We start from the raw sequence: 21,549 nt of genomic DNA, 5'->3' as shown, positions 1-21,549 counted from the left end.
TTGACCCATTTTAGCATTTATTACTTAGGTTTTTTATACCTGCGAGAGAATGTTGTGATTGGTCAACTTGTGGACAATCTGCCCTCGCTCTAGCCATCTAGAGAGGGAGAAAGATGTTCTCTGGTATTACATTCCTCCTGTAAACGCACTTATGTCATTCCACCACTGTTGGCCTAATTATGCTGTTGTTTTGTACAAGCGTTTAAGTGCACCTGGTTGTTGCGATGTCATTTGTTACAAACGAGGTGCTGGTAGTTCTGATAGGTTAGATAACTGTAAACAAGCTACCTCTACATGTGGCTTTCACTTGTGAAAACAAAAACTTGGATAACAAATCCAAAACAGTTGTGTTTTTTGGGTGACTTTATAAAACATACTGCTGCTTACAAAGAAAGTCAACAGAGCAGAAACATACTGGGAGAGGGAAACAGCAACGCGAGGCAAGCCTGTGTGTGAACATGAAAGGAAACATATTATGTTAATTTTCAGCTTCATAATTTGATTTTGGGTTACAAGTAGAACAAGTTTACATCACATTTTACTCATCAGGTTTTAGCTCCTGTCCCTTTAAGGCCCCACACCCAGTCTCTTCTGATTGGTCAGTTCACACATGCCTGACCCAGCACGGCTAACAACAACAGAGCAGCTTTGCTTAATCAATTCTTACATGCCAAACTAGCTGCTAGGCATAAATTATGCCAATGTCTGATGTTGTGTGATGTCACAAAGTCATAGAATTAAAGGCAAGAGTACTAATGAGGCGTTTCAGGAGCAGTGTTTTCTGTAGGAGCTTCTGTTGGTGTGTACTCTGACCTTTTTTTAACTTTCAAGACCTTTTACATGCAGAGAGAAGTATATAAAACACTCAAGGAAAAGAAAAAAAAAACGTAAAAGCACACTACATACATTTGCACACTTGCACACACACACACACACACACATATACACATTTAAAATCCACTCTGGCTGTGGGCCTCGTTTCCCAGCACAAAATCATTTGTAACCTTCTCAAGATCACCTTAATGAGGAAATGAGTCAGTCAGTATTTACTGTATATATGTTTCACATTATAGAGATCAAAAAGTGAACGCAATTTTCTCTTTTAGGTCCCTTTCCTGTCCTGCTTGGTTGTACTAAGGGGAGCTGTGAGTCATTTTTACTCATCCATGTCTGGTCTCATATTTCTTCCCCATTAGGCCTGCATTGCTATCCTCTGTGTTGTGATAGAGTCTAATGACTCACTGGAAATCTGCCTGGTGTTTATCAAATGTCTCAGTACAGAGCCGGTGGTCCAGAGTCAGTCCACCCTTTTTACATTTTAACGACGCATTGGATAAACAGCTGAAAGCAGGTGATGAGCCCGTCATATATAAAGGAATATAAAGAGAGGCACTCTGCAATCATGTCTCCACGATATCACTCTGCTCTTTGCACTGTGGAAAATTATACTCTCAGAGGGGGAATGTGTTGAATTACCTCCGGCTGTCATCCGTTAGTGCACTGATAAGAATGTATTAAGAAATTGCATGTGTCAGAGATGTGGTGAACTTACACACATAATGTTCAAATATCTCTTCATGGAGTTGAGAAACGAGGGAGGTGGGGGAAGCGTGTACATCGTTCAGTGTGTGCACTTTCCCGTATTTTCCATAAGTCTGGACAGCTTCTCGGGTTACAATGTTTCAGGAAGAAAGCCTGTTTCATTTTGGCTACGCTCGACTATTTACCAACATAAATAAGTGACACTATGATTTCAATTTAAGAGAGTAATTTTTCTGCAAATGTGATTTGACTCTGAGAGTATTTGAAGATCAATTGTAATCTAACTGGCTTGTTGAAGTCAGATGTTGTTAATCACATAATCAAGTAAGTTATCACACCATAGGAACGAACAAGAAACAGTATGAAGACAAATTTAAACTCATTCAGCACTCTAGGACCACATCAGAGGTTGTACACCCTCGCTTTCTCTCTGTGGTTTGCATTGGTTTTCTTTTCAATTTTTGTAAATCTGCTGAAATCTGTGGTTTTCTTGTTGACCTCTAAGATACTTGAAGTTATGAATTTCTCCTCTTTCTTAACTTGAATTTGGCATTGATGTGTATTTTCATGCCTTCAATTTAACTAAATTAGATTTGCTTTAATGAAACAAAAAAAATCTGTCTTATTATGGCCGTACTAAAGTTTCATACAAACTTCGTCATGTGCACGCCGTCATCTCCTGCGGTATGATGAATCAAGAAACATCTGTTATCATTCTGTTCCTAATTGGAGTGGTCATAAACATTCAGTTATGTTTTCTCAGATTGTTGCAAATTATAATCATGTGAGCTCTGCTGTCATCCGTAATACAAGCACAAATGAAGATGCTTGATAGATGTTAGTGTCCTAGTTGGACCGGTTAGCTCATCTTTCACCGATCATGACCAAAAACCCCGGGGAGGCTGGTTAGTCATGCTACATCGGTGGGTTTGCATTAAACATGCAAGATGATCTTCTGGTGCTCGGGTATCTCCCAGTAGAACCACTGCCAAAAGCGAAAGGGTTTTTCCAGGAATACCAGGCTCTGCTCAACTTCCCTCCTCTTCCCCCTTGCCTCCATTCTTCTAGCCCTCCTCCTGCCCCACCACCCCTCCCCTGGCGCTGCGCCAGCCTTCCCTTGAATTCCATGCATTTGGTCATTTCTGGGAAACACCCATGACAGAACTGTCCAACAAACCACAGGAAACAAAGCCTCATGGTTTGTGCTTGGGAAAGGCTAGAAGGTGCCTCTGCAGAGGGGTCGTGCAGTGGGGCAAACTGGACTTTCTAGGAATTGTTTTTGGATGCAAACATTTTGTAGGTCTTTACTGTTTTTGTGTTACCACAAGACTTACCACTCTAACTTGTTCTTGTATTTTTAAGTGGGTTTCCTCTTTCTCCTTTTATAAATAGAGACTCAGGACATTAGCAGAATAACTTGTGTTGTCAGCGCAGTCAATGAACAAAAGGGCAGCTCTTTCATTGCCTCTTCAGGACACCAAATATCTCCATGGATGTTAATGTCATTGAAACATCTTACACAAAAGATTGCTTTTACTGGTTCTGGCCAGAGGCTTTGCTGGTTACTTTTACTAGACTTATCTGATTCTTTATATGGCAATCAAAACTACTTAACACCTTCAGGGGCATGATACACCCTCAGCTGCCTTGCTCTTTCTCTATTTTTACAGTGTTGTGAATGACTCACAAATGCTCTCAATTTAGAAAGTGAATCAACGAGCATCAGAGGAAGACCTTGGAACAGAGGAGCAGCAGATGGCTTTGGCTTTGTTTTATGAAAATGTTCAGCAGACCTGGCTGTATCAGCAAATATTTCTTAGCGTTGGTGTTTAAATATTTGAAATAGCAGAGAGGCACCGTTTTAGTGTTCATCTTGACAAATCAACTTGTAAATCAGATCAGTTCTCACTCACTGTGAAGAACACTGAGTGCACTTTGAAATAGTTTGGCACTCACTGCGCTGTTCTCTGTGGCAAGCTCTGTGCAAAGGAGGTTGAAACAAATACAAATCCGGGTGTAAATCACTTTGAACCTGTCTGCTTCTCTGATCTACATGTGGAAAATCCAATCCAGATGTTTAAAAAAAAAGCCAGTCATGGATTCAAACGTGAAATTTTTCAATTACTTCATTACTTATGTTGAAACTGTTTTTCATACGTGAAAAAAAGCCAAAAACTTGTGAAAATGTGCAGCTCGCAACGTGTTTTATTTTCACATGTTGAAATATTTGTTCACACTTAAAAATAGCCAATCACTTGTGAATTGTCACATGTGAAGAAGCAAATTTCACATGTTTTCGTGTGTCATGTTTTGTTTCCACGTGGAAGTATTTATTTATATGTGAAAAAAGCCAATTACTTGTGAACATTTTGAGTCCGCATGTGAGATAATGATTTTCATATGTGACTTTCATAAGGGTTGTTATCTAGATATTTTGAAGTGAAAATAATCAGAGGTGGCAAAAGCTCAGACATACTTTACTCAAGCAGAAGTACAGATACTTGTGTAGAGTAGACTGTGGTAAAAGTAGAAGTACTGATTCAACTTCTTTACTCAAGTAAAAGTAAGAAAATACAGGCTCTGAAATGTACTCAAGTCTAAAAGTGAAAAGTATCCCTCTGACGGACATTTGTACCGGCTATTTCTGTGCAAAGCTTACTAAACCTCACGTCATATTAATACAATTAAAAGACTATTGACCTTAAAGGTAGAATCAGTAGGATTTGTCCGACGCACCAGAACGATAATTGATTGTTGAGTCTAATTCCCAGGACGTCAGATACTGACATTTTGGGTTAGTGAAGCACCTTGAGCACAGCAACATACTGAGAAAACAAGAAAATACAGGCAGAGGGCTGCAGGGTGTCTGCAGATTCCAGACACTAACACACCTTTTCTCCCCATTAGAGTCTCCCTCTCTGTCTTTTTCCGTCTTGTTGTGTCTTTTACGTTGTTTTGTCTTGCTTCGTCTACGCAAAATGAAAATAATCCATCATTCCATTAGAAAGTAACAGATATTTGTGTTAAAATGTAGAAAGTAAAAGTAAAAAGGTTTTCATAAAAATAAGTACAGCTACCTAAGAAATCTACTTAAGTGATGTAACATGTGTATTTGTACTTTGTACTTCCCATCTCTGAAAATGATGACTCTTGTTCTGTATGTCTTCCAATATCTCCTGACCACCACACCATGGAGATGACTCCACAGTCAATGACTGCAACTATGTTGTATCATGTTAATAATACAAGACCAGAGAGATACTCCCCCACTCATTGTCTCTCTCCATGAAATAGTTGGCCGCATATCACCTCTCTGACGTCAGTCCCACTGATTCAGACCAGGCGTATTTACACACAGCGAGCATTACTCCTCTCCAGTTACATTTCTTTAGAATTGGCTTTATAAACTAACCTTTGCCAACTCACGGGTTGAGGCTGAAAGTTCACATCAGCCAGTTCTCAAAGTAGTTTCTTGTGTAGTCTGTAGGGGCCACAGGTCAAGTTCTTTAGTTTCAAGAGTCAAGTCTCAATACTCGGCTCTTAATTCTTAATGGTTGAACCCATGAATATTAATGGTTTAGCTGACCAATGTCTGTGAAATAGTACTCTCCTGTGTTTCCATTCTGTGTCGACTAATTTGAATAAACTTGAGAAAAGGTTAGTCAGATTGCAGTCATAATAAGTAGGAAAATATTCCATAATTTAAAAAAATATTTAATCATAAATATAGTTTGGGTCAGGGCTTCAGCCTTATGGTTGCTAAAAAATGTTAGAGAATTGTAAAAAAATGTCTGTTGATGTCTTCAAATTGCTTGTTTTTTATTGACCAACAGTCCAAAACATAAATACATTTAGTAAACTTTCATATTGGACAAAGGAATAGCACCAAATCCTTGCATTTGAGAAGTGGAACCACCTGTGTGTTTGCTTGAGGAAAGACCTGAATGATAAATAGCTGACTGACTAATCGATTAACCCTAACCCTACTTTGAATAAAGTTGGAACTTAAAGAAAATCAATAATTAAAAATCTGAGCACAGCACAGTGCAACCGCACTGTTTAACGTTCTATTTATACCTTTGATGGATTTTATACCTTTGATGGATTCTTGTGCATAATAAGCAGCTCATTTGCAATTTTTCCTCCATATTTGTCCTCACCTTCTTTTGGTAGAGGCATCATTTGCAGCAGGAGACATGTTTTTTGATCACGTGTGGACAAAATCTGGGTGAAATCACTTCGAGCTCACCTACCACTCTGCTCTACTGAAAACCAAAAAATGATGAGCCTTATCAATGAAATACAGAGATGACTTCACGTGGTTGCTCAGTGGACACAGTGTCATGAAGACATATGAATCTCTTCTGCCTCTGCGCCTCCTTCAGGCTCCGTCTCCCAATGCGTCTTACCTTGTTTTGGCTCTGTATCTCTATTTCTATTACTCTCTCCACTGGCCTTCGTCTGTCTTGTTGCCTTTGTTTTCTACTTTCTCCAGATGCTAAGAGTGTGTGTGTCTAGTTGATCCAGACGCTGTTAATCTGGTAATCCACAATCAATATTAGCCTCATCTCTTTCCTAGAGATAAAAATGGCCTATCTGATATGTATTTTCTTTCCTTTGTATGTCTGTAAAAGGCTGCCCTTTCCCAACAAGCTTTGTTTTGGTCCCTGTCCTGGTATTGATTTGGTCTACCCACATGCACTCACCTGTTTTAGACACATAACTCTCCAAATATGTGGCGTTTGGACAACAATCTGTATCACAAATTTTGAAAAAGTTAGCACTGATTAATTTCCTCCCATGATCAACAAATCAATCGTATGATCAGTGTATTTCTACAGTAATGTAATACATATTTATTTAACAAAGGTGATTATCTATATACTAAGAGGTAAAGGAAGTGTGTTTCTACAGCTGAACTCACTTATCCTGAATGTTACATGAGAAATGTGTAATTAGGCTATTATTGTTTGAGAAGGAGACATCAGCCTCATGGGTTTTTGTGTAATGATGGAATAAAAAACTAAACTCGTCAAAGTCACGGGTCTATTTTCAGACGTGGAACCTGCCAAAACATAATTGTTTTCAGTCCAGTCATTTTCACGGTGTCGTCTTCGGTTGCGGTTTTCCTGCAGGAGTCATGTCAGTTAATTTGAATGAAAACTTAAGTTGATTTGCTAATTGAGTGAAAACCGAGGCTCCTGAACTTGTGGCCTCAGAGTCACTGAGATCCTCATGAGGAATTGAGGTTAGTTCCTATCCGTGCATCTTGGTGTGTATGTGAGAGAGAGTGTGTGTGTGTGTGTGTGTGTGTGTGTGTGTGTGTGTGTGTGTCTGAGACTGTGCTTGTGTGTTTAATGAAAAGGGAGTGGGAAGTTTTTAACATGTGCGTGTTTGATCTTGTTTGCTGAAAGTTTGGCTGCGGTTACTTGTGACTTTTGATCAGAAAAAGAGTCACACACAGGGCATTTTTGTCATGTTTCTGGTCACGGCCACGGTCAGTCAAAAGAGATTATTTGATTCATTGTCATCTTTTGATGTTACACAGGAAACAGTTTTTTTCCCTTCTCTTCCTGTCAATGATATTGTTTTTTATTGCTTTTAAAATAGAATAGAATGCCTTTATTGTCACGGCACAGTGTGCAAGGAGATTTCAGTGCAACTCCTCAGTGGTCTTACAAATAAAAACACCAGTACACAGCAAATTGACAGACAACACAAAGTATAAAATCAAATAAGTAGTAATACGTATCAAGTATATGATACTAAAAATTAAAGAAATGTACAGGTTTTACACCAGAATATGTTATCTAATCCATGTTTTTACTGTATTTTAAACTACAAAATAGTGAGAGAAAAGTATTATCATTGGTAAAAACATTGTCCACAGGCAACAGTTTAAGGAAACACAATAGAAATTGCCTCAAAAAATACTGAGGTTGTAAAAAGTTGTATCTTGAGAGTGGTTTATTCGACTTGACTGGTTTTGGGCTGAAATCAGTCAAGTTTGTTGAGTGTTGGTTTGAGGACACAGTGTGTACCAGGCGGTAGCTCCGTGTGCAGCCAGTAGGGGGAATCGACTGCTCGCGCTGACGCCATCCCCCCTCTCGCCTCCACTCCTCTCCTCCTCTCCCTTGCGTTCTCCCAGGTTGTGGAAACGCTGCAGCCCGCTGGTCTGTGTCTGGGTCCCTCTCTCGCACAGAGACGCTCAAGACCCTCCTACCGGCTGGGCTGGGGAAGGAGGAGGCAGTCTGTTCTTCTCGCAGCTTCGGACGAGCCCCCTTTACCGCCCTGTCAGTGTGGAGGAGAAGGAGAGAGAGAGAGAGAGAGAGAGAGAGAGAGAGAGAGAGAGAGGCTGAGAGACTGAGTGATAGCGAAAGCACACGCGAGAGAGAAAGAGAGAGAGCAACTGTGTGACAGGGAAAGAGAACAAGGCAGGCTGCTTAGAGGAGTGAGAGAGCCAAGGACGAAATAAGGAACACATTCTACAAGAGCAGGAAGAGGGAGGAACGCAGACGAGGGACTTCTTCTCTACTGGGCACCTAGGACACAGTCACTGTGGGGTTTTATTTCACTCATCTTCTAGCTGGAGCCCAGAGGATTGACTAACCAACCGGTGGATTTTTTAATATACGCGTGTGCCACATCATTTAGAAACTGGGATCCTTTCCCCCTGTGTTATCTGCTCACTCGCTGGCTACAGACTGAGATTGCTCTCTGGTTCCGTGCTCGACTCTCGTGTTGTGATTCTGCTCCGTGCACAAAGTGCATCTGTCTGCAACCGGTGCTGAAGATATCTCCCCTCTGTCAAACAGGACGGCACGCAGCCACCATCGGATCAGACTACAGAGAGAGAGAGAGAGAGAGGGAGAGACAGTGTGTGTATGTAAGAGAGGGAAAGAGAGAGAGAGAGAGAGAGAGAGGGGCTGTGAGAGAGAGTCAGATTCACAGTGTGTTTGAGAGGGAGGCAGATTAAAGCCCAGGCGAAAGACTGGAGTGAAACAGCTTAAATAGAGAAGTGAACCTATACGTCCTCTCCCGTTTTCCTTGCCATCCCTTTCCTCCTCCTCTCCTCCTCCTCTTCCTCTCCCGTTTTCCAATATTCACAGGACTGCCAGAGCTACTGCCACCTGCACCTCTTCACGTCTTCTCTCCCCTCTTCCTCCTCTACCTCACCCTTATCACGCGTTACTATCCGATAACCAGCCACTGACGGACACGCCGCTCTCGGTTCGAGCACTTGTGGAGATATTTCCATTGATCAAGCAGTGAGAGACTGAGTGAGCATCCGCCCGGCACTGAGGCTCCGGACCGGTAAGGTTTGTCAGGAGCTTCCCCCGTCAGAGGCAGACCTTCTCCCAGCTGCTGCCCGGCACGCAGAACCTGCCTTTTCCCTGGAGGATCCGGCTAGCGACACAGTGGTGCCGACAGCAAAGACAGGAATCACACAGCTCCTCCGCTGCCTCTATCCCATTGCTAGCTACTTGGCAGCTCCCGCTCCCGTGTCACCATTCCCTGCCTCAGTGCTAAGGATTCCAGCTACATGGGCAAGCGATTGGAGCAGCAGCCAATGTACCCTCAGTACACCTACTACTACCCCCACTATCTCCAGACCAAGGTATGCCGCTCTTCTGCTCTTCTTGCATTCCTCAAGCCTACTCATCTACTCCTACTCCTCTCGTCCTGCCTCCCTCCCCTCCCTCACCCTCAATGCCTCTCCCTCTCTCCCCCACCTCCTCACTTCCACCACCCTCCTTTCATCCCCCTCTCATCTCTGAGTGGAGATGGGATTTGATGGATAGCTGGCCTTGGCTGTGATGGTTTCGGATGGCAGGTACCTCGTTGGAGTTTGGATGTCTGTGTCAGTGTGTGTGTGTGTCAGTGTGTGTGTGTGTGTGTGTGTGTGTGTGTGTAAGGGATCAAGGATCAAGGCTGGAAGCTGCTGTTAGTCCAGCCTACTAGAGCGTTGCTGGGAGCTGTCCAGTAACGTCCATCCATCCCTCACCTGCAAACTGATGAGCTCTTGATGTGATACACTGCGATGGCAAAAAGTGTAACATGTTAAATGTAACATGTTTAGATTCAGAGGCTTTTTTTAATCAAGATAACTGTCAGACAGCTCTTTTTGTGCCGTCATGCATTAACCAAATGAGAGATTTAGGATCCAAATTTAATTTACTAATGAGGTATCTGCAAGGTGAATGCAGGCCGTTGTTTAAATGCTTCAATGCCACTTTTCTAAAGAGGAAAATTCAGCATTTAATTAGGAAGTTGCTAATTGACCCAATAGTACAATTGTCTTTATAATGAGTGGACAAACAGGTTATGACCTCTTCTTCTTCTATGGTGATGTTTGGGTTGGTTCAGACGGAGAGCAGGCGTGCGGAAGGCTGCTCATGTTTGCTCTAGCTGTAGTATGCATCAGTGCCTCTGGGATGGAAGCCCAGGCCTGGGCCCTGATGGCTGCCAGGACCCTGGCTGGGCGCACTACCCAGACATCATCAGGGGATTAAAATGGGAGCCTTTCGGGGATTACTCTATTTGTTTTTCTACTACATTCGTTGCACTAATTTCGGCCCATTATTGTGTCGGTGAGATGCACGGCAATGGCTGATCGTCATACTGAAGATGCAGTTTAACTTTGTGCAGTTGTTTCCTCTCATTTGGTTATAGGGCTATTGTGTTTTGTTTATTTATTGTTTAATTTTCTTTAATATTTTTTTTTTATGTGGTGCTTTATTTTGACTGTTAAACATCTCCTATTAAATGCCCAGACTGACAGCTACTGCTGGCTTGGGTACCAAACCTTAATACTTTTCAAGAACCGACCCAAATGTGTTCTTAGCATTCCATATAAAAATTGTGACTGGACTGGATTAATAGGCTTGTTTTATAATTCTTCAATAAGATATTTCTTTATCCATTAGGAAACTTAACTTACTTCAGTTTGTATTTCAATCGGGCAAAGCTTTTTATTTAACACTAAAACATTGAGCAAAAAACAATATTTAATTTCCCAATATGAAGGTATCTCGAAAAGGGTTGTTTTGATATTGCTGTATGCTGTTTTATTGGCTGCAGGGCTGCACATTTTCAAATGGTATTCTGCCTGAGGAATAAAAGTTAAAACATGGCAAATTTCCCCTGTTGATAACGAAGAATTAAGACAGAAAGAAATGTTTGGCACAAAAGAAAAAGCTAAATACTGGTGATGTTTTCATCCTTTTCCATGCGGAGCTGGTTGTGAACCGTTGCGCTTCCAGCAGGGAGGACCTGCCTGCAGCCCCACCTGGCAGTCCACTAGCTTTCCCCCTGATTTATAGTTTAATACATTTGTGCTGCTGCCATATGGCTTCCCTCTCCCTAACCACCCCCCTCCCCTACTCCTTCCATCATCCCCCTCGCCCTCCCTCCCCCTTCTCATATCTCAGAGTTGCTCATCTCGGGGGCCTCTCAATCAGGGCATGCCCCTCCATTCTCCCCTCCCTCCTGTCCACTTTTCCTTTCCCCCTCTTCCTCCCTCCTCCACTCTGTTGCAACAGGGCCCCCTGCCTCCTTCGCCTATGCTGCAGTTCACTCCCAAGGTCAGCGCAGATCCGATCTTGCCACCGTCAGCGATTGATGTATCCTTGAGCGAGCCACCAGGGTCCTGTGTCATGCAAACGAGACCCATGGTGTGGGCGTGGGGGGTGAGATGAGCGTAAACTTCCGTTTATAAATCAGCAGCCAACGCTCTTATTCATTTGCATGGTTAGTTAGCGTAGCCAGTGGCCTCGTAGGTTGATATGATAGAGCCACAGACGGGGTCAGAAGGAGAAAGAGAGGCGACGGAGAGAAAGCCTGAGTGTTGGGCGATGTGGCCGAGAGGGCTGTGGCGAGCGATCTCACGCTCTCATTAATGATCATTGATAGCTCGATTACAGAGCGGGGAGAAGGGCCTTGGCTGGCAGGATCGGTCCACGCAGTCTGCAAAATCACATGGAAGCCTGCACACACACATACTCACAAATTCTCACTGCAAGTGCCATTATTTTTTGCGCACGTACTCTCCGCTCAGATTTAGGCATCAGTGCCAAATCACACAGGTTTTTCTATCCATCTTCATTGCTGCATTCTCAAGGTATGGCCTCATTCTCCCAAGAGATGTGGGTGGGGGGCATAAATATCTTGCAAGGATAGGGAGGGGGAGTGGGGCGTAACTCATACCAAAGTGTTGCCATTCTCCTTCTCTCGCCTCCATTTTATGACGCATATTTGAGATTCTATGCATGGAAAATTTATAGAACATCTGTTCTCATTTACAACTAAGGACTTTATGGTCAAAAAAAAAAGGAGCTTACATTGTCATAATGGCATGGCAGAATAAACTGAGGCGCCTTCTGAATTTGGGGTCCCTGTATCCCCTGTGTGTGTTTGTATTATATTCTAATTTAATGGAGATCTCTGGTGCTGTCCAGTATGTGCTAGGCAGCCCAGATTAGAATGTGAAAGTCAGAGAATGAGATGAAACAATAACATTTGGCTTTCTATTGATTAGTGCAGTGGGGCGTAGCATGTGCTTCTCTTTAGCTGAATTATTGATTCCTGAAAGAGGATTTGTGTGTCTGTGTGTGCACGTCAGCGTGTCTGTGTGTGGCTTTTATATGAGGTTATGGCTGTGGGGAGCTGGCAGGATGCTGCTTTGATGAGAGGATCCTTTAAAGGCCCTATTTCTGTCTATTCCCCAGCTGATCAGTCCATCGAGTCATTAGCTGAAATTTGGCCTTTATTCAGCCTGTGTCTTTCCCTGTGAGTTTGATGTTTAGTGCTGTTCACAGCTTGCTGTGCATTCAACTTTAATGATAGGTAATAGATGTGCATCATAAATGAGAAAATTACAGTAAAACGCCTCGCTCTGGCCCAGTCCCTCCCCTCGCCCACGAGAACAATTACACCACACAGATCAATTATTGTTATTTCATGATAGTGTTTAGGAAAGAATATGAATTTCGACTAAATGCGTGCGCTAAGTGCCTGTTAGTCTTGGCGTGCGCTGTATCTCATTTTCTCTCAACGGCAGGCATTTTCAGTCCTCTGTTTCATTATTACGCACACAACTCTCGAAATGAACTCGCAAATTACTGATAATTTGCCTTGAATACCTGCGCTAAATTCTGCCTCTGTTGTCAAATTTAGTTGGCTTTACTGTTGCTGTGACTGTATGCACACAGGTTACCTGACACTGCTGTACCCTTGTGCTGTTACGCCACTGATAGGCTAGGTCATTACATGCCTAATGTCAGCGATCGCACACACAGGCAACAAACGGCGCACGCACACACGCAAGGACGCACGACAAAAGTATATGCACATGCACGCACACACACGCTTGCACTGTGGCTGTGATCTAGGAGCGGGCAGGCATCTGTGTTACAGTCAGACTAGTACATACAGAACCTGAGAAGCCGAGAGGGGCAGATTGAGGTAGATTTAGCGGCGGCTAATGTCACCGGCCTTAAGTAAACACCAGTCAATGGAGCCCTTTGAGAGGATCTGTGCCTGTGTCTGCCCCTGCCATGGGCACCATTTATACTCCGTCTAATTCTTTAGAAAAAAAATGGAGGAAGCAATGGAGCGAAGGGATGTATGCGTGTGAGGGAGAAAGAAAGAGAGCTAGGATGGATGCAATAGGGAGGGGCAAAATTAAAAGCAAGGAAAAGGGTTTGGCTACATTACACGGGTTGATCCATTGTGCTGCAGAAATAATAACTGAGCCATCTAAATCCTCCTTTAATGCCCTGATAGAGGAGAAAAAGAAGCATGGAGACAACAAGGGGGGAAATAGATATACATAGACAAGACAAGGAGAGCAAGTAAAATCAAAGGAAAAAAGGACTTTTCATTGAAGCAGTTATCAGTGGCGTAAAACTCAGCTAGCAGCTTAGTCCCCTCTGTCTCCGCTGATGTGGATCTGCTTTGAAGAGTTTATCACGGGCTTTTATGGCTGGAAAAATACACTTCTTAGATTACATTTACTAAAGCCCAGCCCTTTTTCCAGTCCAGGACGATATGTTCTTATTAGCACTAAGACAGGGGTAGTATAACTCATTTCCCCACTTGTAATTCCTGATATGTGCTTCACGTCTGGCTGCCCGAAACAAAATACTGTCCCTGCCTCGCTGTAAATCTCAACCCATCTCGCGTTTAGCAAGCTCAGATTGGCAGGCTTTTTAGCGAGATCGCTCAATCGCTCTTTTTTCCCCACAATCCTTCACCTCCTCTACCTTCAGCACGATCAGAAGGCTTTTTGATCATTAATCAACTAATACCTCTGTTGTTTTAAGTCCTTCTGCAGTACGTGTAACTGTCAGTCAATGGGGTAGACAACTCCATTTATTTGCCGTGTCTTGTGTGTACATTCACAAACATGCACGCACAGACACACACTACATAAGGGTGTATTCTTAACCCTTCTCATCTATCAACTGACAGCTCAGCCCTGTCTGCGCACCCATACATTAAGGTTGTGTGTGCATTACTGCTTCCCGCAGCCTCTCATAAGCCACAGAGCGGGATGCTTAGACCTCGCCTTCTCCATGCTGCCGTCCACATCTCATTATAGCTGCTCCTCTAGAGTGCTCGCTCGACATTGATATCCATTTTGTCAGACGAGCGAAGGAAAGACGTAGAAAGGAGAATGAAAGTTACATGGCAAGCTTTTTATTTTCTATTGGCCGTATCTCTAAAGATGGGAGGAAGAACCTGTTCTGTATTAACTCCAGAGTACACAGGGGGTTATAAATGTAGCAGTAATGTTACATGTGTGTTTACATTGCACGGTTTACGAGACAGGTGGTTTATGGCTATGTGCAATTGTGTGCAAAAGAAGTCTGTGAAATTATGTTTGTACTTAATGAAGTCATGGACAAACACAGTGTGTGTGTGTAACTGTGTGCTTCATAATCGGTCTAATGCTTAGGCTGAAGGTCTCAAAACCAGGTCACATTTTTCTTCTCCATTGAAGCGTCCTTGAGCAAGACACCGAACAGAGTACCTGCTCACTCACTGGAGGTCGCTGTGGAAAAGAGCACGGAGATAAATGCATCAAATATAAAATGATGTGCTCGGTGGTTGGAGTTCTCGCCCCAGGGGGATCTTGTCTCTGAACTCTCCTTCCCAGACCATCTGGAGATAACAGGCGACTGTAGCCTGTGCTGCGAGAGAGAGGAGCTCCTACCTGTTTGGTGAAATACGGCATATGGGGAGGGAAGTGGTGGAGTGAGCAGGGCAAGTTTCCTTCAACCGGAAAAACCCGGGTTAAGACACTAAATCCCCACCAGCTCCCCGGAGGTACTGTTGTGAAAAGAGGCACAGACACGTACGCACATAAAAAAAAAACCTTACTTTCATCATTTGTTAGTCAAATAAATTGTGAATGTGAAGTTTCTACCACAGGTGGTCTTTAGTATATGTAAGTATTAGAATATAATTTTAACATACAAACATTTCAGACCCGCTAAAAAATACGCACAAGTGCTCCAGAAAACAGGGAACAATGCAAAGCAGTATGCTGGCCACTGACAATGTTTACATTTTATATTATTTACTTAATTTTGTTTTTTCAAACTCAATGCCAACTGTTCGAGTGCTGCTTGAATGGAGACGGATAGGAAACTGTGCAGGCCAACATCCGGAACTTCAACTCGTGTCATAGCTTTGCGTATCCATCCGGGCGTCATGCATACATCACTGTTGATCGGAGCTAAAGCAAATAAATACTCGTGACTATTGCAAAGGCGTTTGACTGGGGAGTGAAACAACACATCATTCACACTGAAGACAAAGCCCAGACGTTAGTTGGTGTTATTTTTTTTGTCCAGCTTTAAAAAGGTGTATTATATTTTTTTTGTCCCATGGATGTGATGCGATGCTCTGCTCCTCCTTAGGAACACATTTTTCATGTCTTTTCTGTATTTCGGAGTATTCCTTCAGAGAGAAAGAGGCATGTGGAGTCAACATAAAGTGAGACAGAGAGAGACAGGAAAGATGTTGCTTCACACTTAGAGCCAGATGAAACGAGACACATGACGTGCCCTTCAAACCCACCAGCGCGGCAGGACTCTACAAATACACCTGCTTTTTTCCTCTTTCTTGTTTTTACTAGCATTTCTTTCTGTAACATAGTATCTGCCTGGAGCTGTCTACCCCGGCCCACTGTTTCACTCTTCTGTCGCTCTGGCAAGGGCCTCGCCTGGCGTTTTCACGCTCTATTTTCTGTCTCCCCTTTTGCCTCTGAGGAAGGTGGGGTACATTCTCAAAATGTTGTAGTGGCTGTTTATGTATGTCCCTCGCTTCTGCTGGGATCACACTTTCTTGTTCCTATTTGCACAGAGCCTCGCTTCATCTTTAAATTCCCTTTCATGTTGACCCTTCTTTGTAATTACTCATTCCCATCCTCCATCGCTTTTGCGTGCTTCTTCCTTTATTTCCGGGAGCCCCTGCTGTCTGCTGGGCATGGTGTCCTGCCATCTGTGCAGGATGACATGAGTGGCTGGAGAGATACCTCCTGTGTACGACCCTTTAATACATACAGGCTGTATTAACATACAGAAGACCATATGGGATTAGATACAAGTCAAACGCACATTAAACCTTTTACCATTTCAAATGAGGTACAAAATTGTTCTGTGAGAATAGTGAATGTTGAAAACAAGTATAATTGTCAGGTCTGTATCCTCCTTTCTTTGCCTGGCAACATAATAGTTCATATTTTCCAACCGAAGGGAATGTATTTGAGTGATTATGTTTAGAGAAGGATTATCAACTTTGTTGAAAAAGAGATGAAGGTATTACAAACTTTGGTGAAACTTCTGTTGGCTCTTGCTGCTGCTCAATAGATACCAAATAACAAGAATGAATCCTTTCAGTGTGTGGACGTTCAATACTTGTTTCTGGATGTTTCTTCTATCCAAAGAATCAACACTAGTCTACACAGGGCAAACGCTACCTGTATTATTTGAACAGCTGAATATATTGCTGAAAGTTAACTCGGTTTGTTTCCATTTATAACTTAATTTATTGCTCGGTTGTGTTGTTTCACAGCATGTTTGACTTAACTTTCATAGCTGACTGTCTCCAAAAAAGGGATGCAAAAATTCTTCATATTGCAACCCCAAGAGTGATGGATAAACTCAAGAACCAGGCTTTTTTTATGTGAACGACCTGGCTGAAAATCAGATGAGGCAGATAGTATCCTATTTGCCCCCATTTGAGAGGAAGATAGTGGAGAGCAAAAAGGGCAGAAGTGTAATCGGGTCAGGACAGGACACTGACCTGATGGTCGAGGATGTCAGGCTGCAAGTCACGTGCTGGAGAAGGGTGAGGGAGGGGGAAAGTAATTGCACCTCGTGAGAGACAGACAGACAGACAGCCAGCCAGGCAGAGAAGGGCTGTTGTTGTTCTACTGTAACTGAAGCCCTCGGTGTCTGCTGCGTCTGCCGCCCTACCTTTGGCATGCCGCTTCACACGGAGAATGCTCAGGTTGCGGGCGTAGCAAAGGAGGAGGGCGGCAGCTCGGCTTGGAAGCGTTCAGCGACTTCGACTCAGGCGGAGTAATTGCTCCTGCATTTTTAACGAGTGGCTGCCGCGTGCACTTGGAGGAGCGGCGCGTCAGAGGATCTCCACATGGCGCCCTACTGCAGCAGAATTGCCTTTTCACCTTCCTGACTGAGGGCAGACGGAGGCTTTATTATCACGTCTAAATTTGTCCTCATCGTCGCAAATGTCATGTGTTGATCAAATGAAGCCCTTGTACTTGTAAAGTGCTGTAAAGACAAATTTCCCATGCTGATCCTGATGGCAGAGAAAAGAGAGGCAACACAGACAGTTTTGTCATACTCTTCTGGTTTAAGTTTATTATTTGGTTGTAGTCCTAGTCTGTGGTCTGCCCTGTAACCAGACATATTATGGCAAACCTAATAGCAATGAGTTCATAATCAAAACAGTCTACTATGTAGGCGATTGTCTGTGTTTCATGAAAATGTTTTCCTGGGAAGTGCTGCAAAAGGGAGTATCGTTTTTCTAAATGCAGTGTGATATATTATATATGTTGAAGTTTGATCTTTTTTGGGGGGGCACCAGAGAATCAAGAGCCGGAATAAGGGACCAGGAAAGCCCAATGAAGAGAAAAGGAGAGGCAGGGAAAGATCAACAGTCTCATTTTTCACAGTGGTCTTTCATTTGGGCAATGACGTCATAGTCTGACAAAGAAAATCCTTCACCAGCTTACATCTCACTTTGAGGAATTAGCATTTCATTTCCATTGTGGCAGCACAAACCGATGACCTGGTGTTTTCACCTAGATATTCAGACGTGGAAACCAGAGGAGACACCAGCCACAGACATGCAAATGGTAGTGTAGCCTTACCGCTGTGATTACTGTAGGAGGCCCCTCTCCTTAACACATATACTGGCTGCCTGCAATATTTACTCTACACAGCTGCATTAGTAGTGGCAGGCTCAATGAAAATACCATGTCACGCATAGCTTGAAAAATGGCTCCGGAAAAAGCCAATTCTGCCATGAATGAGGATAAGCAAATAGGCATGAGGGCTTGAATAGCTGCCAGTCCTGTCAGATTCCCCCCTCGCACCCAGTCACAATGAGCTCCTATACAAATAAGGATACGTGCACCAATTTAGCGCAGCAGATGAACCTTGCGAAGCCTTGTCGAGCAAGTGGGGGATTACCAAGAGCAAACAGGCCTTTCTCCCGGCTTTATTTGAGTTAAATGACTCAAGCCACCCTCTCAGATTTTGCCTGAATAGCTTCTCTGGCAGACCCTTCCACTGCTCCGGCAGCTTCTGAGGCCACAATGTGTGTGCATTAGTCATCTTATGGAAAAACACCGAGCGGGACAGGTAGGCGGCATGAATTAGATCGCAAGGACACTGATGCAGGGAGTGAGTCGAGCCAGCGGAGTCACAAACCAGGATGAATGGAAAGAAGAGAAGAGGAGAAAGCCCTCGGCATGATAGAGTCCAATTGAAGGAGAGATTATTATTCTTACCAGTAATTAGTAGCACATAAACAGCCATTGGCAACGGAATTAAAAAAGTGTCATTATGATGTGTAGGCTCCATGCAAGATGCTGGGTCTCTCGCTTTTCAGTAGTTAATCACGTTGCCTCGCAGACGCCCCCTGTGCACACACAGGGAGGGTAAGGGTTCAGTATGTAGCAGATGAATGCCTGAAAATGACAAACCTTTTGGAGGGTTTGATGCAGAACACCGGTTTCCTCCTGTACAATCTGCACTGAGGCAGATGCCATCTCCTGACTCTCCCTTTTCCCCTGAATTATTAAGGTCACCCACATTTGAGAGAGAAAGAGTAGGACAGAGTGCATTAAGAAAAAGGAAATGCAAGCAGGATTCAACTCTTTCACATGCATTTAGTAAAAAAAGGTCTTGGTTTGTGCTTATTTTAAAATATGCACAATACTACTGGTACAAGTTTTGAATAAATGCAAATGTTAGTGTGTGAGTACTTTTACAGTTAATGAATACTGATGTTTTTATCTTCCAGTATTTTTTTGTCCTTGGGCTCTTATAAAAATGTTAGAAAACAGTGGCTTTGAAAAACAGTTAGTTGCTAATTCCCTCTCTGCTTTCTCTCTCTCATTAGCTGTCTTGAGTACCCTGTGGAGGACTTGTATCCATTATTTATCTCCAGCCCCAAAAAACAACAGCTGTATGCTTGTGTAATCGCCATATGTTACGCTTCTCCCAACATATTGGGAGGAATCATGCTGTATAGGGAACTTTATATCAACCCAGAGAGATCGGTATCAAGCCCCTTGAAATAGTTTCCATGTTTCAGGCTGTCAGTGGAGAATGCAGAAGAAATTTTCCTCAACATTAAGAACTTAAATTTCAACGGTCAATTAAGCACCTAGACACCTTGATGAATATTTGGGATGCTCTAGCACCACTCGAACAGTCAGAGGGAGGGAAGGGAAGCGGGTCACATTAGGATTCAGCCGATAAAGCAATAAACCCTTGTAGGAGCTGCAGTCGGCGCCATTCAGAGCAGATTCTGTGTCCTCAGCACTTTGGGCCTGCAATTAATCACTAAGTTGACATTACCCCGCCTTCGTGAAACGTTGTATAAACACTCCGGCAATAGTGAGCCAACGTTCCCGGCCACAGACCCGGTGTAATCGTTAAGACGACTGTTGACGCTCTCTCTGAAATGTTTAGGAACTCTGTGGCCCAGTTATGTAGACTTCCTGGAGAGCGCAGGATGATCTGCTGATCTGTTTAGTTATAGATAGCAGTTTTAACAGCCAGCCGGAGCTACAGCAGGCGGCCCCCGCTCCATCATACCCCACTCAAGGGTTATGGAGGACGCTTGGCTCTCATGGCTGATGTGCCGCAGCCTTAACTAGCATGTCGCATCTGTTTAACCCATGTGTGGGATTGTGTGTGTCTGGCATCGTACATTTCTCTGCTGGTGTGGCTGCATGGCAGTTGCCACAGTGATTTGTGAAATGGGAAGCCTCTGAGCCTGTTGAGGCTTTATTGAGAGGATAGCTGGCAGTGTGTACTGTATTGTTACCATAGTTGCCAATAGTGTGTGCTTACTTAGCCCATTGTTTGACAGCGGGTCATACGGGTTACTGTAGGCTAACGGCTGCAACCTTAAGGTGGGGTTCCGGTAGATGTTTTTTGGAATCGACACCAAGTTGGTACAATACCAAAATTCACAAAGCTTTCTCTTCTCTTACCAAATCATGTACTTCTTCTCTGTTCTTAATAGAAGACAATTAAAGACATTCTGGTTGCTTTTCACATAAGTAGCAAGTAAATAATCTTGTCTTCTGAGTTTTAGTTCGAGCAAACATTGTCAAGTTGAGGTCCACTTTTCCAGAGCTGTCAGCCGTATCATGTGGTCTTAATCGGCAGATGGAGTTTGCGTTGTTGAGCTGATTTCATAAACTTTAAAGCCTGTTATTTGCTTAAATGGGTTGCCATTTGCCCGATACATTTGCGCAGCTCTTCATATACCTGGACGGCCTGCCCAAGTAAACTGTATATGTGGGAAACACCAGAGGTAGAATGCATTTGTAGACTACAGTATGTGCATGAGGCTAGTAGATTAAATATTTAGATACGTTTCCTGGTATAAAAGTGCCTAAAAATATATAAAAAATGTATAATAGTGTTTGTTATCTCATGTGCTGTTTTTCCTACACTGCTGAGGTTTCAATTATGTGTATACTTTTCAACGAATCATAAGTTTGTCACCGTCAGATGCAGAAGTTGGAAAATTGAACTTGGATATTCTGGCTCCGACTTTGACTGAAACTCAGCATTATCAATAATAGTATCAACCACTGTTTTATGTCAAAAATGAACTTTCCTGCTGGTTAATAATAACTATATTCAAACTAACCCAATAAACCTAACATTTAGGCTTGACTAACTGATATTACCACAATTGAATGAGTCAGAGTTTCCTCCTCTTTACGTATTCATGAAGGAGGAAACTCCGTCTATACACACAGGGCATGTGAGCGAAGTTTCACACACTTTTAGTACCCCAACATACACAATGACCCACATTATCATGTGCATACATAACAGCCTGAGAGGAAACATGAGAGAGCAGGACGTTAATCGTTGAGGAAGGAGGCAGGAGGCAGAGGGGGGGCGGGCTGTATGTGAGGAAGGGTGGGAGCCCTTTGAGTTCACCGAGTTCACTAGGGGACTGACACACAGCTCACCCTCCTGCAGTCTCTCTCTCTTTCTCTTTTTCTCTCTCAACCATGGTCGATCTGAATAATTTATCTCATATAATTTATCTCTCTACCTCTCTATCTCATTCACTCTCACACACACACACACGCACAGACATGCAATTATCTCCCCATCCGCATAAACACACACATACACACATGCCTCGGGGGGTTGGGTCCTGGGGCTGGTGTGGAGTGAGCAAGCTGGAATCTGCACAGAGGGAAACCTGATA

General features: G+C 43.3%; 1 protein-coding gene across 7 annotated transcripts in view; it reads left to right on the top strand.

Annotated features, from left to right (window-relative positions):
• The window catches only part of LOC311272635 (RNA-binding motif, single-stranded-interacting protein 3), a gene marked incomplete at its 3' end in the record, with an annotated part of 290,445 nt that overhangs the window by 78,124 nt on the left and 190,772 nt on the right, over window positions 1-21,549 (top strand). For 4 of the 7 annotated variants that reach the window (XM_084379191.1, XM_084379192.1, XM_084379189.1 and 1 more), the window contains exon 1: window positions 7,690-9,160. The exons of the other annotated variants lie outside the window; for them this stretch is intronic. In XM_084379191.1, coding sequence (XP_084235317.1) covers window positions 9,086-9,160 — 75 coding nt within the window. In that variant the 5' untranslated portion in view covers window positions 7,690-9,085. Of the gene's footprint in view, window positions 1-7,689; window positions 9,161-21,549 lie in introns of those variants that run through there. 7 annotated transcript variants of the gene reach the window in all.

Source organism: Pagrus pagrus, assembly GCF_965226575.1.
Source record: "Pagrus pagrus genome assembly, chromosome: 17".
In the NCBI taxonomy this organism is placed as follows: domain Eukaryota; kingdom Metazoa; phylum Chordata; class Actinopteri; order Spariformes; family Sparidae; genus Pagrus; species Pagrus pagrus.
The sequence above is the reverse complement of the archived record's forward strand: the minus strand, read 5'-3'. Positions and strand labels throughout refer to the sequence as shown.